Raw genomic sequence first — 14,176 nt, forward strand, 5'->3', positions numbered from 1 at the left:
CATTCTACTGTTTTTATCATGTTGTGTCATTACCCCCAGGGACTGTGCCCTAAAATGTCTCTGTTCACCTGAAGAGTCACAGTTGTCGGGATTTTAAGATAATGCCTCTAGTGAAATTTTTTTTTATTCAACTTTCTGACAAAAGAAATTTGCCTGCGCTCATTAATCTTCTTCAGAGTTTCCATGAAACTCCCCTGTCCTCAACTATGCATTCCATCATCTTTCATCTAGTGTCCCTTCATCTCTTTATTTCTGCTTTTCTACTCGTCTCTTAAGTCTAAGGGCTCATCCTTGCGCACGAGGAGTTACGTGTTGAATAATGTGTTTAGGTGTTAATTGTTTCAGTTGGTAACTTTTGCTACAGTATCTCATTCATAGGAATCACCTAAAAGCCATTTATCAGGAGTTCATCATAAAATGAGTTATTAGTAGTTTTCAGTTTTATATTCTTTTCATTATGACTTTTATTTCTAGGAAATGCTCATTATTGAATTTGCTGGGTGTGGACTCTATTTTAAAGTACATGGTTTATTTACAATAGAACAAAAGAGCAGAATCAAAATCAGAAAGACAAAACGATTGCAAAAAAAATTCAATAAAAAAATTGCATTATTCGTAATGTAGGTTCCCAGATCATACATTAAATATCGTGCATTGTTTACCTACAAAAGTAAAAGTATGAGTTGCTAGAAAGATGTTATTTTCTTTGTTCAGGTCAGCAGGTACTAGGTCTAGTGGAGAACCAGAGTGACTGGTACCTGGGGAACCTATGGAAGAACCACCGACCCTGGCCTGCTCTGGGAAGAGGCTTTAACACTGGTACGTGTGATGATGTCTGAACTTAAGATGTTAACGGTTTGTTTATTAAGCAAACATTTTAATATTTGCATTATTAATTAGGAATATTTCGTTTTTTTCCTATATTCTCAAACAGTAAAGGTAAAGTAACGCTAAGCAAGGCTGTTTCTCCGATGTGCATGTTTACAGTCGTTGATGAAAGTTTTTTTAGAATCAGTTTGATTCATTCATTCAGAACCTCACGAGTTGATAGTGTAATTAAAGGGACCTTTAATTTTTGTCTCTTCTGGATACACATGCTCTGTCTGTGCTGTTTGGAGAAGAAAGCTATTATAACCCCAGAACATCATCTGTCATATTTAGGAGCAAAGTAAAACTGTGTTGTAGAGATTCAGCGTCCAGTGAATCAGGAAGTCGTAAAGCAGCTTTACTGCATAGTAAAGCAGCTACAGTATAACACACCATGACAATGACAACACCAAAGCCTGGGTTGACGCCTCCAGTTCAGCTGTGGTCTGATCGTGGCAGCAGATGGACAACAGCAGGGTGTCGAAGATCTGAGGAATTACTCACCACCGCTCCCCTGGAAAATGGCTGCTTGGATGTATTTGTGACGGCCAGGAAGATTTATTCTACCGGCCAGGGAGCTGTTGAGAATTTGTGGCTTCCCCTTTTTGTTGGAGGACAGTGAGAAGAGTACAATTACTCATGTTAATGCGTTAATGCTTCTAGGTGTCCTTCTGGCTTTGAGCTTCAAGTCGACACCTTTATCTCAGATAACAGAAGACTGAGTCAAACTTCATCAGCGCGATTCTAATCTTGCTTTTCTGCTGTGACCTTTCTAGGGGTGATTTTGCTTCTCCTGGATCGGCTGCGTAAGCTCAGATGGGAACAGATGTGGAGGCTGACTGCAGAGAGAGAACTAATGAGCATGCTGTCCACCTCGCTGGCAGACCAGGTAGTACACACTTTCACTGTGCTGGACCCGGTGCTGTAAACAGTCACGTGTCTGGGCTGTCTGCTAAATCCACGTATAAACATGGTGTATATTTCTGAGACAGTATGTCCAAAACCCCCACAGAGCATCCAGTGAAACCAAATGAAATCCCAATACAGACAGTTTCTTAGCCATGACGTCTTGGTACCAATCTTTTGCTCTAAAAGATGTATTTATCTTTAAGTGTTGTTCAAGAAGATTCTTATGTTTAAGGAAATGTTTTAAAATATGTTTTTCTCATTAAAATAGTTTAAAGAATCTTCCACTGTGTGGAAACATGAAAGCTGCCTGCTACAGTACAGGTAGTGTGATACCAGTTAAAGCTCCTTTGCCGTTATGCCAAAGGACACAACTAAAACCTTTCAGGTTGGTCAATCAATCTGGGTGGAAGAAGGAATTTGAACTACCATCCTGACAGGCACCTGTGTTATCTTTCCCTGAGCCGTGTTCCTCATTATGCATCATAAATGCATCCACTGGGATCTTTCCCAAATACATTCTTTGGTTTACAGAGATGAGATTTAAATTAAAGGAAAGTCCTGTGAGATGTCAGGACCACTTTAATATGCCATCTCCCCTCTGCCACATGAGCTCCTCCAATGGACTTTTCATTACAGCAGCATGATGTGACTGTGGAGGTTTTATGTCTCCTATTAGGAAGCTGAGATGCGTCATCAAGGACAAGCTGAGTTTTCAGATTCATAATTATCCACCAAAAGCAGTGCAGGAAGATTATTCAAAATGTTTTCTAGGTTAGTCTACTATACTATATACCACAGACCTAGATTCATTTGATGTGTTTTTCATATGAACCTAATATTACATTTACATACTTTTTTTTAGTTTGTCACCAAGTCCACTGAGAATAAGAGACAGTTAGATCACTTTGCTGACGGAGGAAGTTTGTAAACAGCAGATTGGCGTAGGTCTGAAGGAATGGAAATACCTGGAAAGCTGTGGCTGCTTCAGCTATCAAACAGAACGCTCCTGTTGTATGTCGAGGCTATTTGATGCCATCTACTGTACAAAACCAGGATCTGCTTGATCTGTATGCCAACATTAAATTCTCAGTAAACCTATGGCGTAAAAGCTCACTAGCAAAGCAAATCAATGCTGATCTGACAATAACTGCACTGGAGTATACAGTAGCTACTCATACTGTAAACTTCTGTGCATGTGATCTCAGCCGCACCTTGATCAGGTTGAGGTAAATACTTTTTCTAGTAATATGCATCGCTGAGTTAAGCCTACTGTAATTTAAACTGTGTCTCATTCAAAGCATCCATCAAGTTGATTCTGATTCTTCAAAGGGGACAAAAAATTAGGGTGGCATTATTGTTTGGTAAAGAAGCAGATGTGTATGTGTGGTGCTGACCTGCATACATAAATGAATGAGCTCAGAGTGTGTGTGTTCGTGTGTAGGACATCTTCAACGCTGTGATCAAACAGAACCCCTTCCTGGTGCATCAGCTGCCCTGCTTTTGGAATGTCCAGTTGTCTGACCACACCCGCTCTGAGAAGTGTTACAAGGACGTTTCAGACCTCAAGGTAAGGTCTCACTTTTCACTCCACTGTGAATAATCAGTGTACTGTACTTACTACCTACTATACAAACTGATGCATATACTGTAGGTCAGGGCCTAACTGACAGGGAAGAGATCTACTTTTTGTGAACGGGGGATGAGGTTTCATGGCAGAGATCCAGAAAACTACTGTAGAAAGAAGGTACAAACGTTAGACCTTTAAAGTTAGAATAAAAGCTTGTTAATATGGGTCACAGTCTTAGAACAGCCTGAAAAAGAATCGTTCTATTGGCTATATCGTTATCGCCTATACAGTAATAACCAAATGGGTACAAAGCTGATTTTTGGCAGATACGTTCACTTGCTTGCAGAGATTATGAAAATAAAAAAAAAGCAGCAAAACCTTAATTCGTCCCTTAATCCACACATCGTATGGATGTTTCCAGCTTTCACACGCTGTATCTGACCAGTGATTTGTCATTTGTTATTTATTAATAAGTTTGAAAACAGGGTTTGGGCTGAGCCTAGATTCAGACAGAGTCCTGAATGTTCCTCTAAAGCATTTGTGTGATTTGTTTTCTGTAGAAATAGATTTAAATTTGAGAATTATAACTAAGTTACATAATAAAATATGTGATCATAAGTGTATGTGTTCAGAAGATGTAATTTATATAACTTAAATGAAAAGCTACCAAACACTGAGCCACTATTTACTTATATTTTGATTTATTGTCTTTCAATAGGTTGACTTTCTAATACACTACATCAGAAATGCACAGTAATAATCACAGTTTAGTCTAAATCCTGAGACAGGGTGTTCATTGACCTTTTCGTCTCACTGTGAAGCCTCTGCACTGACAAGCATCTGAGCAGATTAGCATTCAGTAATGTCTTTTAAGCTTAACAATTTAAGCTTCTGGACAGAAGCAACAATTTTTATATTTACAATTTGTGAAAGACACAGTTCTGCCACACAGATGCACCACTTAACAACAAATATTAAAACATGGTAGCTTGTGGGTCGCAGTCACTCTATATAGAAACCGTTCTTTTCTGTTGTCTAATTGGACTGAGCGGAATTCAGGCGTAGAAATATACACTTAGTCACTTAGAAATGTCCTTATTTTTGACAGAAAAGCACTTTAAACTATTCACAAATACACTGTATACAGTGCCAATTTGGTAAATGACTATTCTAGCTGCACATTGCACCTGCAAAATGTTTTTTGGTTTATAGAGGCCCATTTCCAGCAACTATCACTTTAAGTGTTGTAATGGTACAATGTGTGTGCTCATTCAGTCAGAAGGCCAATGGACATTACCAGATTACCTCAACAAATGAACATCTAGAATGCCAAAGGTCTGCAATGCCGTAATTGCTGCAAATAGAGGGTTTTTTGAAATAATAATTTTATCCTTTAAACACTCTAATACAAATCATTATTTCTAACCTTTTCTATGGGTGGTGGGTTGACTCATCCCTCTCCCAACATAAGCCGGCCTGCTGTTGTCTATGGTAACAGCTGATTAAACCAATGAAGACATCTTTATAAATTATACTGTACATGTTTTCTTCTAACAAATCTCACACACTGGACTGTTGGTGCTTTTACATGGTGAAACTTAGAATTCCCACTGAGTAGGTGTTTCTTCGCAGGTGATCCACTGGAATTCTCCCAAAAAGCTGCGTGTGAAGAACAAGCATGTGGAGTTTTTCCGGAATCTCTATCTCACTTTTCTGGAGTATGACGGCAACCTGCTGAGGCGAGAGCTGTTCGGCTGCCCCAGTGAGGTGGACCACAACAGTGAGAACGTAGGTGAACTGTCCGTGGTCAATATTCCCTGAAGATGTGAAACCAAACACGCTTCTGTGCGCTGGTTATTTCTGCTTGGATATTTTCATTCATAGAATAAAGTAGTATCCTTAGAAGTTCCTTGTGAAGGACATTGCATATGTCCCTTTTTTGTATGACAGAGACAAGGACACAGCAGTTGAACATTAGTCTGATCTAAAATCTAATGTTTCATCTTTAGAAGGCATCTGTGTTTAGAAGGAGAGTGTCAGTAGTTTCAAGCCAGTATGAAATTATGAATAATTAGCAGTGGGTGCTGTGGTGATTGCGGCTCCTGTGCAGCATTTGTGTGAGGGGCTGATGAAGGTAATGGGGTGAGCAGTGGACCATGACAATCCATCTGTACATAGCCTGTGTCTGGCCACCACAGGTTTAACATTGATTCAAAATATTTCTGCCCACATCAAACTTGCTACTAAATATTAATAATCACTGACCTTTTTGTCAGACTTCAATTGGTAAAAAAAAGTTAAAGTCACAGCAGAAGACCACAAACAGTTTGGTTTCATATGTACCTCTGCTTCTGGGCAACTGTCTATCAGCTCAGCAAAGGACACAATTAATTGTGATTATTGCTTTGGGTTTTCAGCATCACTCTAAAATGCACACGCTGACACAAACATATCTATCTTTTCCTTTCGTGAGAAAGAAAACAAGCCCATTAAGCGATAAAGCTGTGGATTTTCTGTATGTTGGACATCAAACCTACAATGAGGTGTTTCTACAAACTGCTGGGTCTGTCAACTCATAACCTGATTAAGCTTAATTGTCTCCACTACCTTCATTAATTTCTGAAAACCATTAAAAACACATCAGTGGGCCATTGTTATGTTGGGGATTAGTTGTTTCATTGTAAAAGTCCCAGTATGAGCAGTTTATCTGGCTTTAACCAGCTGTGAAGGAAAAAGGATGGATGAAGAAGCTCCTTCGGCATATTGACTTGAAGAGAGAGATACTAACTCCAATCACAAATGGACATGACGATTACTTGTAAGGTTTCGTGCTGGGGCAATGGTGTGTTTAGCAGTAGATCCTGTAACTCGGCGGTCCGTAACCTTTTTGAGGACAGACTGGTTCAATGTCACACAATATTTTCACCAGTCATTAAGGTGTGGTGGAAATATACAACAAAATAAAATGATACAATCGACTTAAAAACTGTTTTATTAGCAGCGTCCTCATAACATCATGTAACATACAGAATGCAGCTTTCTTTTTCTTTGTAGTTGTAGGTTCTTCTGTCTCCTCACTTGTAGTGTAATGTTTTTCTGGTACCAATTGACACATTGATGCGGCCAGAGGGCTTGGGACCACTGCTGTAAATTACACTAACAGAGCTTTTTCCAAATCTCAGTTCAAGGGTCAAACTCTGTTGCTTATACTGTGGCCATGCCGTGCCACCAGTGTTTTGTTTAGGTGTTTGTGGCGTACTTCACACTTGTTGGTTCCATGAATGTAGACATTGCTGTTAGTCGCTCTGCTGCAGGTCTCTGTAAGCTCATTGGGACTTTGGGGGGACTTCTACTCTATGCAGGTAAATTCATGATAAGGTGACCTCATTGATGGAGGCAGCATTGCTAGTCTTCTCTGTGCATAATGTGGATTTGTAGTGTAAAGTTTACTGTATAGGGTCTACAAAAAATTGTTGCTAAATGGCGGATAAAGAATCAGTGATATTTGCAGAGGGACACTATATTTTGCAAGGTCAAGTCACTTCTAATGTGTGCTTAAATGTGTAATTCCCTCACTCATTGCTTTACCTGGAACAGTGATTTAAATGCCATTACAGTAAGACTGGCTGATGAAGTCACTGAGGTCTTGGCTCCAGCACATATTGCAGACTAGGCTGTTTTAGTGTCATGATGCTGATTAAACCCAGTCAGTGACTACAGCTTCATGACTCTGGGCTGAGGAGGCCACTCTCCTGAGCTGTCGCCTCCTTGGACTCTTGTCTTTATTGTCTTGGGGCGTCAGTAGCTCAAGAAGCTGAGCATCAACTCCAGTCTCCCCTCTTCATGTATTCCAGTGACCTTGGACACGACAGCTTAGGCATGGGTGGGAGAATCAGTGTTCTGCACTTAATGTCAAGTCAAGCAGTATTAGCAGAAAACCTTTTGAACATTTTTTTCTGTAGTCCCAAACGCCCAGTACCAGTGTTTTGTGACATTTCATCAGACTGAGAACGAATTCTATTTGTGTGACACTGGAGTAGTCTGGAGCTAAAATTAAGCCTCTACTGTAAGCTGCATGTGATTCATCAAACACTTGGTCATCAATTCACATGGTATGCTGTCAGCATTTCCCTGTGATGGAGCTAGGAAGAACGGGAAAGTTGGTATTTGTGCTTTACACCTAATTTCCATTTGTTCATGTTACTTTTAACTAATGGAAAGTTTTTGCACTGCCTTGAATTCTGTATCATTGTGCTCTGTCTGCAGCTCCAGAAGACTTTGTCAGAGCTAGATGAAGATGATCCGTGCTATGAGTTTCGCCGAGAGCGATTCACCGTTCATCGAACCCATCTCTACTTCCTCCATTATGAGTATGAACCCAGCTCTGACAATACTGATGTTACTCTAGTTGCTCAGCTCTCTATGGACAGGTAAGAATCTACACCCACAGATCCAAATAACACTCAGCCTGTGTGTAAACGGCTTAAAAGTTATTATTTTATTCTAAAACGCTGTTTCAAAATTCTTGAATTCAATGACCATATCTTTTTTGGCAGATTGATGCACTTCCGGAAACACAAATTTGCCTTTTTAATTATATGGCATTAATAATTAATCCTCTTCATTCAATTCATCTATGTGAAGACACTAATCATGTTGATATTGTCCCTAATTATCAACAATTATTTAACAAGGTAGGAAACATGGAGCATTGAAAATGTCCTGGTGGCCTAATATGATATTGAATATGATATATTTAATACCTAAATAATGTCCAACACAGCCCGGATGATTTTTCAGTTTTAAACCAAACTTAATTATTAGGTCATAATATTATCTTGTTATGTATTAGGAGACGTTTAATAATGTTTATAGGTGTGATGTCAGATGACAACTTGGAGACAAGGAAGAGAATGAAAGCGAGTCGCACTTCAATTGAGTTGATCTGAGAACAATACAGCATACACACAAACCGTTAGTAGATGTGAAGCACAAGGTTACTTAATATGTTAAAAAAAATATCAGGTAAAAAATGAAAAATCTTAGCTGGAAAAACTATCTGCAGGTGGTTGTGCATTGAGCAGATAGTCTTTCAGGTATATTACCTGATTGTTTTTGGTGATGTGATCTCTGCAGGCTCCAGATGTTGGAGGCCATCTGTAAACACTGGGAAGGCCCCATCAGCCTGGCCCTGTACCTGTCTGATGCTGAGGCCCAGCAGTTCCTACGTTATGCTCAAGGGTCAGAGGTGCTGATGAGTCGTGGGAACGTAGGTTATCACATAGTCTACAAAGAGGGACAGTTCTACCCGGTCAACCTCCTCCGCAACGTAGCCATGCAACAGGTCACCACCCCCTACATGTTCCTGTCAGACATTGACTTCCTGCCCATGTATGGCCTCTATGAGTATCTGAGGTGAGAGAACACAGAGAAGCAGACGTGTGCTCGGAATTATATAGTTATTAGTAAGTAACCTGTGTGTGTGTGTGTGTCTTCAGGAAATCAGTGGTGCAGCTTGACATGGCCAACACCAAGAAAGCTCTGGTCGTTCCAGCATTTGAGACGCTGCGATATCGCCTGTCCTACCCCAAATCTAAAGCTGAGCTGCTCTCTCAGTTGGACATGGGCACGCTCTTTACCTTCAGGTGAAGCACCTTTTGAACGTTATTGTTTTTCACTCCCCACACAGACATTGTGTGAATCATTGATCTATTCACACACACGGTGACTCCAGCTACAGCAACACCAGCTAGAGATGGTGACATTTTCCATGAAGAGTTGCTGAGTCAGTGAATCCTGGAGCTTTTTCGTCTTCCCTCTCACCTTTGTTGAATTTGTCGTGATCAGTTATAATGTCTTTCTCTTTCAGATTTTTACTCATCACCACTAAGGTTGTTCCAGTGCAGCAGTTGGACAGTTTGAGTTCTTTAGAATTCACTTCTTTGGTCTAGTTTGACCTAAAGCTGTTCTTATCTTTGCGGCCAGGTATCATGTATGGACTAAAGGCCATGCACCCACTAACTTTGCCAAATGGCGGACTGCCACCACGCCCTACAGGGTGCAGTGGGAGGCTGACTTCGAACCCTACGTCATGGTGAGGAGGGACTGTCCTGAGTATGACCGCCGCTTTGTGGGCTTTGGTTGGAACAAGGTGGCACACATCATGGAGCTGGATGCACAGGTAAATTTAAACTTGTAATGAAATTCACAGTAAAGAGTAAATTTTGGCCGGGACCATTGGTGGTGATGTTTCTATAGTTTATGTTGCAGTATTACATTAGAGACCATCACAGTCACACTGTGGTTCATCCCAGTGTATTCTAGATAATGGCTGCACTGATCTTTGTTGAGACAGAATCATACAAATCACCATTTTCCCTCTGTAGTCTCGTCAGCTCTCATTGTCACTGTGAACCTCTTCAATTCTTTCATCCCTAAGAATTCTTCGTCTCAAATCGAACACGCTGCGTAGATGACATTCACACAGTTCAGCAACTGCGTTGAGACCGAGCCTTGGATGCCACTATACAACAACCAATGTAGAATAAATAACTGTAACAGTAGCTTCTCTCTCAATGAAAGAATGAACCTAGGACATGTGTGGTGTCTGCAAACTGAAGGCTTGTCTTCTTCTTTTCAGGAATATGAGTTTGTGGTTCTGCCCAACGCCTACATGATCCACATGCCTCATGCTCCCAGCTTTGACATCACCAAGTTTCGCTCTAATAAGCAGTACCGGGTCTGCCTGAAAACCCTGAAGGAGGAGTTCCAGCAGAACATGTCGCGGCGCTACGGCTTTGCTGCTCTTAAGTACATGACAGCTGACAACAACAGCTAGCTACCACTGCAGACCCTCACACCCCTGAACTATTGACCGCTCTGAGGCTGGGGAGTAGGGCGCAGGAAACCCGTGTGGTGATCATTTGAGACTTGAGTTGCTCAAACTTCATTAGCACATTGGGACTGGAAGATCTTTATGATCAGACTGTGTCCTTTTGATAATCCAAGTGAAGTTCACTTCTGCAAGGATGTCAAACCTGTGAAAGGTGACACAAGTGAATAGTGGAAGTAAGCGAAGGATAGCAGACATTTGGTCAGTGGGACTTGTGTAACATTATGTATGTATGCAAATGTTTGTACGTGCAAGTAGATACAAAGTGTGCGTGCGTGCTCCAGGACAGAGGTGAAGCTTACACTGCACTGCGAAGAGGAACGGCCTCCAGCTGCCATGAAGTGACAGAACAGCAGCAGTCTGATTGACAGCACACCCCAAATCAAATGCAAATCATCACTAGACACAGCTGCCAACATGTTCAAACACATTCTGAAATGTCATTGTGACAAGTGGCACGCACACCACAGATACAGAGGGGAGCAGGCAGCCGACCATCTGCTGCTCAGACGACCAGGGATGAGATATGCAGCGATGGCTGGAGGTCGTCCATGTGGCTGATGTTCAGGGTGTCAAACATCTGAGCCCGAGCTTGATGCTAGCAAATGTCTTGTGTGATGAAGGTAGCAGTGCACTGATCCACAGATCGGCTCACTTTTATTTGCCCACCTGAACAGAGCAACACATGCCTCGTCATTGGCATCTTCCAACACCAGTATGATTTTCATGTCCTATTGGCTGGAGCAGGGACGTTAACTGAAGCTGCTATAGAGTATATCCACCAGACACTCAGGACCATGACGAGATGCAGTCGCTTCGTTTTTCAAATTCAAAATAGAAATACTTTACAAAGTAGTTAAGTTCCATTTCAAAGCCTGCCTGCAGAATCAGTGATCACTTGCACATGTACATACTGTTTAATTTTGACAGCAGTGGATTGATGTTTTTCCACTATTTTAGCTTGAAGTTAAGAACCACAGTTTCCCCCTAGTCTTAAAGACTCATTGACAAGATGAGCTGCACCAACGTAGGCGGCAGCAGGAGACAAAACACTGTCATAAATTCCTCCAGATTGTTTTTGTTTGACAGGTGGGTCTTTACTCTCCCTCATCTCCCCACTGCACTACACACACTCCAGATTAATTAAGTATTTATACATGTGTGTCCCCTAAAACGTTCACCTCATGGATGAACTTTGTTTAAAATCCACTTGAATCCACTTTACAAAGTTTCACCCTTCAGTTTAACAAAGTCTGGATGGATGAGAGACAAATCATTAAGAAACTCTGTAGCTGTTTGACCATTGGACAGCGGACTTCAAACCATAATGTTCTGTCTGCGATGATTCACAAATTATAGCTTATCTGATCGATTGAGCTTCCTCTAAACAGTGATTTCTGATTCATCACTGAGGCTTAAGAGTATTTGCATTGAGCTGCTGAGGTTGTGCTGTATTAACTAGCATTCAACACTGGCCACCATCCATGACATAACCAGTTAGCAGTGCTATACATCATCTGGTAGTATCTGATTCTGCGGCTGAATAACGACATATGTCGTCATAGTTAACAAACAGGAACGTCTAAAGAATCAGAAGATACTAGAGAGGGTCAGAATAACTGATATAGCAATATAAAATAAATAAACCTGCTGACATTAACATAGGTCTAGTTATGGGATAATAGGAACTTAAAATGACACAAACCAAAGGAGTCTTCTTAAACATGTACATTTAAAAGTCTTCTCAGTGCCTTGTAGAAGTGTTAATTCCCTTTTTCACTATTTCATTGGAATTTTTTTGGAGAATAGTTTTCATTTTTTTCTTGAGGTGTGCTGTGTACTCAGCTTCCTTTAAAGCCCTCTTTACACATTTAGTGGGACATTGTGGCCCATTGTTCAAAGGAGGGGATGGAGAGTTTAGGCTGAAGTTCCATTGAGGTCTTGTGTGTCTAAAGCACCTTCTTCCAAGTGTTTCTCCCAAACCAGCAAATGTTCTTTTTATGGTTCTTCCATAAACACTGGGGTTGTGGACTAATAGTTGCTCTGTGGACTGATTCATATCCTGATTAATGCCCATTCTGTTACTGCTGAGCCAAGACCAAAGTAAAGAAGGGTTATGAGTTTAAAGGGATTTTAACTTGCGCAACATATTTCAATGCTGCTGCCACTGGTCTCTCTCTCACTTCATGAAACTTGGGGCCTGTGTCTCTGTCTCCATCTTGCTCTCTCTCTTTATGATTACACTCTCGCCTGGTGTGAGTACAAGTGAGTAAACTGTGGCTTTGTTCACTGCACATGCGTAGGCGTGAATGTGTCTGGAAGTGTGTAAGTACGACAATGCTGACTGATGCTGCTACCTGAATAAAGCAGATTCAAACACTTGTTTCATCCTTCCTTTACTCAGCAGTATCAGTTGAGCTTTATGGACCTTAAATGCAGCCACATCACTCAGTAGAAGCAGGTCTGCTGGAGGGCAGTGTTCTCCGGGTTCTGGTTCCTCTTTTATAATGGTGATGTTCAAAGAGTCTGTTGAACCCTTCTTCCAGGGCACTAGTGGGCTGGTACACCCAGATCAGACTTGAGATCACGTCTCCCACATCCCAGTACATGACACCAGCCCATCATTTCGTCACCATACGTGTTTGTGCCTTTTCATCCCCTTTCATCAGGAGGCGACCTGTACAGCAAATGCCAACGAGGAATCTTCATGAAAAAATTGACTCGACGCCCCCTTTCACCCACAAATCAGGCTGGACTCCACCTAACAGCACCCTGCCACCTGACATGACCGCTCTCATCACTGCAGACTGTGATTACTTTGAACTGGCTTATCAGCTGCGCCAGGTGAGGCCCAACCTCAGCGCAGAGATCAGGGTCTGATCACATGATCGCTCTGTACTGTCAATTTAGACAGTGACAGCGTGTGATTGGGATCTGTTTCTATGTTTGGGCTTTTCCCATCAGGGGTCTCCACAGCAAATCATCCACCTCCACCGGCCTCTCTTGGGCATCTTCTGCTCTGACACCAGCCAACTACATGCCACCTGTCAGCACATTCATTTGTCTCCTCTGATGATTCTCATGGTTGTTTTTTGGCAAGTTTTCCAGACCCAACGCTGTCTGTGTATGCAGCACAGAAATCATTGGCTTGCACCCCCTGTGGCTAGATTGGCGGGAAAATGTGAGTCTTTCACACAAAATGTAGGAATGTGTGAAGAGGGTGGGGATTGGCTACAGTTGGCACTGATGGTGTTTTAGTGCAGAGGTGCAGCAGTTTGACGTTGACATTGTAGTTCATCTATATCTATTCTATATAAAATAATAGCTACCAGGGCTGTTATAGGTACAAACAATTTCTGATTTTTATTTAGTTATAATCGAATTTTGGAAAATTCTGTGCTGTGTTACAGGGTGTTATCATTAACTTAAGGATATGTGGACGCCTTTATTGATCTAAATGTTATTCAGTGTAGAGCTTTTCAAATAATAAGGCTTGTAATAAAGCTTGCCCACAGTCTTTTAGGTAAATGTCTGCTCCCTTGACAACAAGATGGACCATATGAGACTGTGCAGAGCTTCTCAACGCAGTACAAGGAACCCTGGGTCTCCGTCTTCACTGAGTTCTGGTTAAATGGGACCATCTTGGATGCTGCAATTGGACTAAAAGGGCTAACTAACTAACACAGAGCAGACAGAGTAGCTTTGGTAGCTGGCAAGCAAAGAGGTGGCGGAATGGCCCTGTACATCAACAACCCAAGGTGCCAGGATGATGTTGCCGATTCCCCTCACTGCTCACCACATCTGCTTCTGACTTTGTGAATCATGTGTGATTGAGTGCACGCACACATAAAAAAAACTGAATGTAAATTTGAACAAAGTGTATCAAATATTATCACATACATTAAACCCCAAAAGCACAGACTAACTGTGCTAGGTATGGG

The 14,176-nt window shown here is 41.5% G+C and overlaps 1 protein-coding gene across 2 annotated transcripts in view; it reads left to right on the forward strand.

Annotated features, from left to right (window-relative positions):
- large1 (LARGE xylosyl- and glucuronyltransferase 1) overlaps positions 1 to 12,614 on the forward strand; it is a 28,056-nt gene extending 15,442 nt beyond the window's left edge. For both annotated transcript variants that reach the window (XM_029160396.3, XM_041072130.2), the window contains exons 7-15: positions 715 to 819; positions 1,644 to 1,756; positions 3,218 to 3,343; positions 4,976 to 5,131; positions 7,610 to 7,773; positions 8,480 to 8,758; positions 8,842 to 8,988; positions 9,329 to 9,524; positions 9,984 to 12,614. In XM_029160396.3, the coding sequence (XP_029016229.1) occupies positions 715 to 819; positions 1,644 to 1,756; positions 3,218 to 3,343; positions 4,976 to 5,131; positions 7,610 to 7,773; positions 8,480 to 8,758; positions 8,842 to 8,988; positions 9,329 to 9,524; positions 9,984 to 10,181 (1,484 nt within the window). In that variant the 3' untranslated portion in view covers positions 10,182 to 12,614. The remainder of the gene's footprint in view (positions 1 to 714; positions 820 to 1,643; positions 1,757 to 3,217; positions 3,344 to 4,975; positions 5,132 to 7,609; positions 7,774 to 8,479; positions 8,759 to 8,841; positions 8,989 to 9,328; positions 9,525 to 9,983) is intronic.
- Positions 12,615 to 14,176: the final 1,562 nt, after the last annotated feature.

Source organism: Betta splendens, chromosome 9 (genome assembly GCF_900634795.4).
Source record: "Betta splendens chromosome 9, fBetSpl5.4, whole genome shotgun sequence".
Classification (NCBI taxonomy): Eukaryota; Metazoa; Chordata; class Actinopteri; order Anabantiformes; family Osphronemidae; genus Betta; species Betta splendens.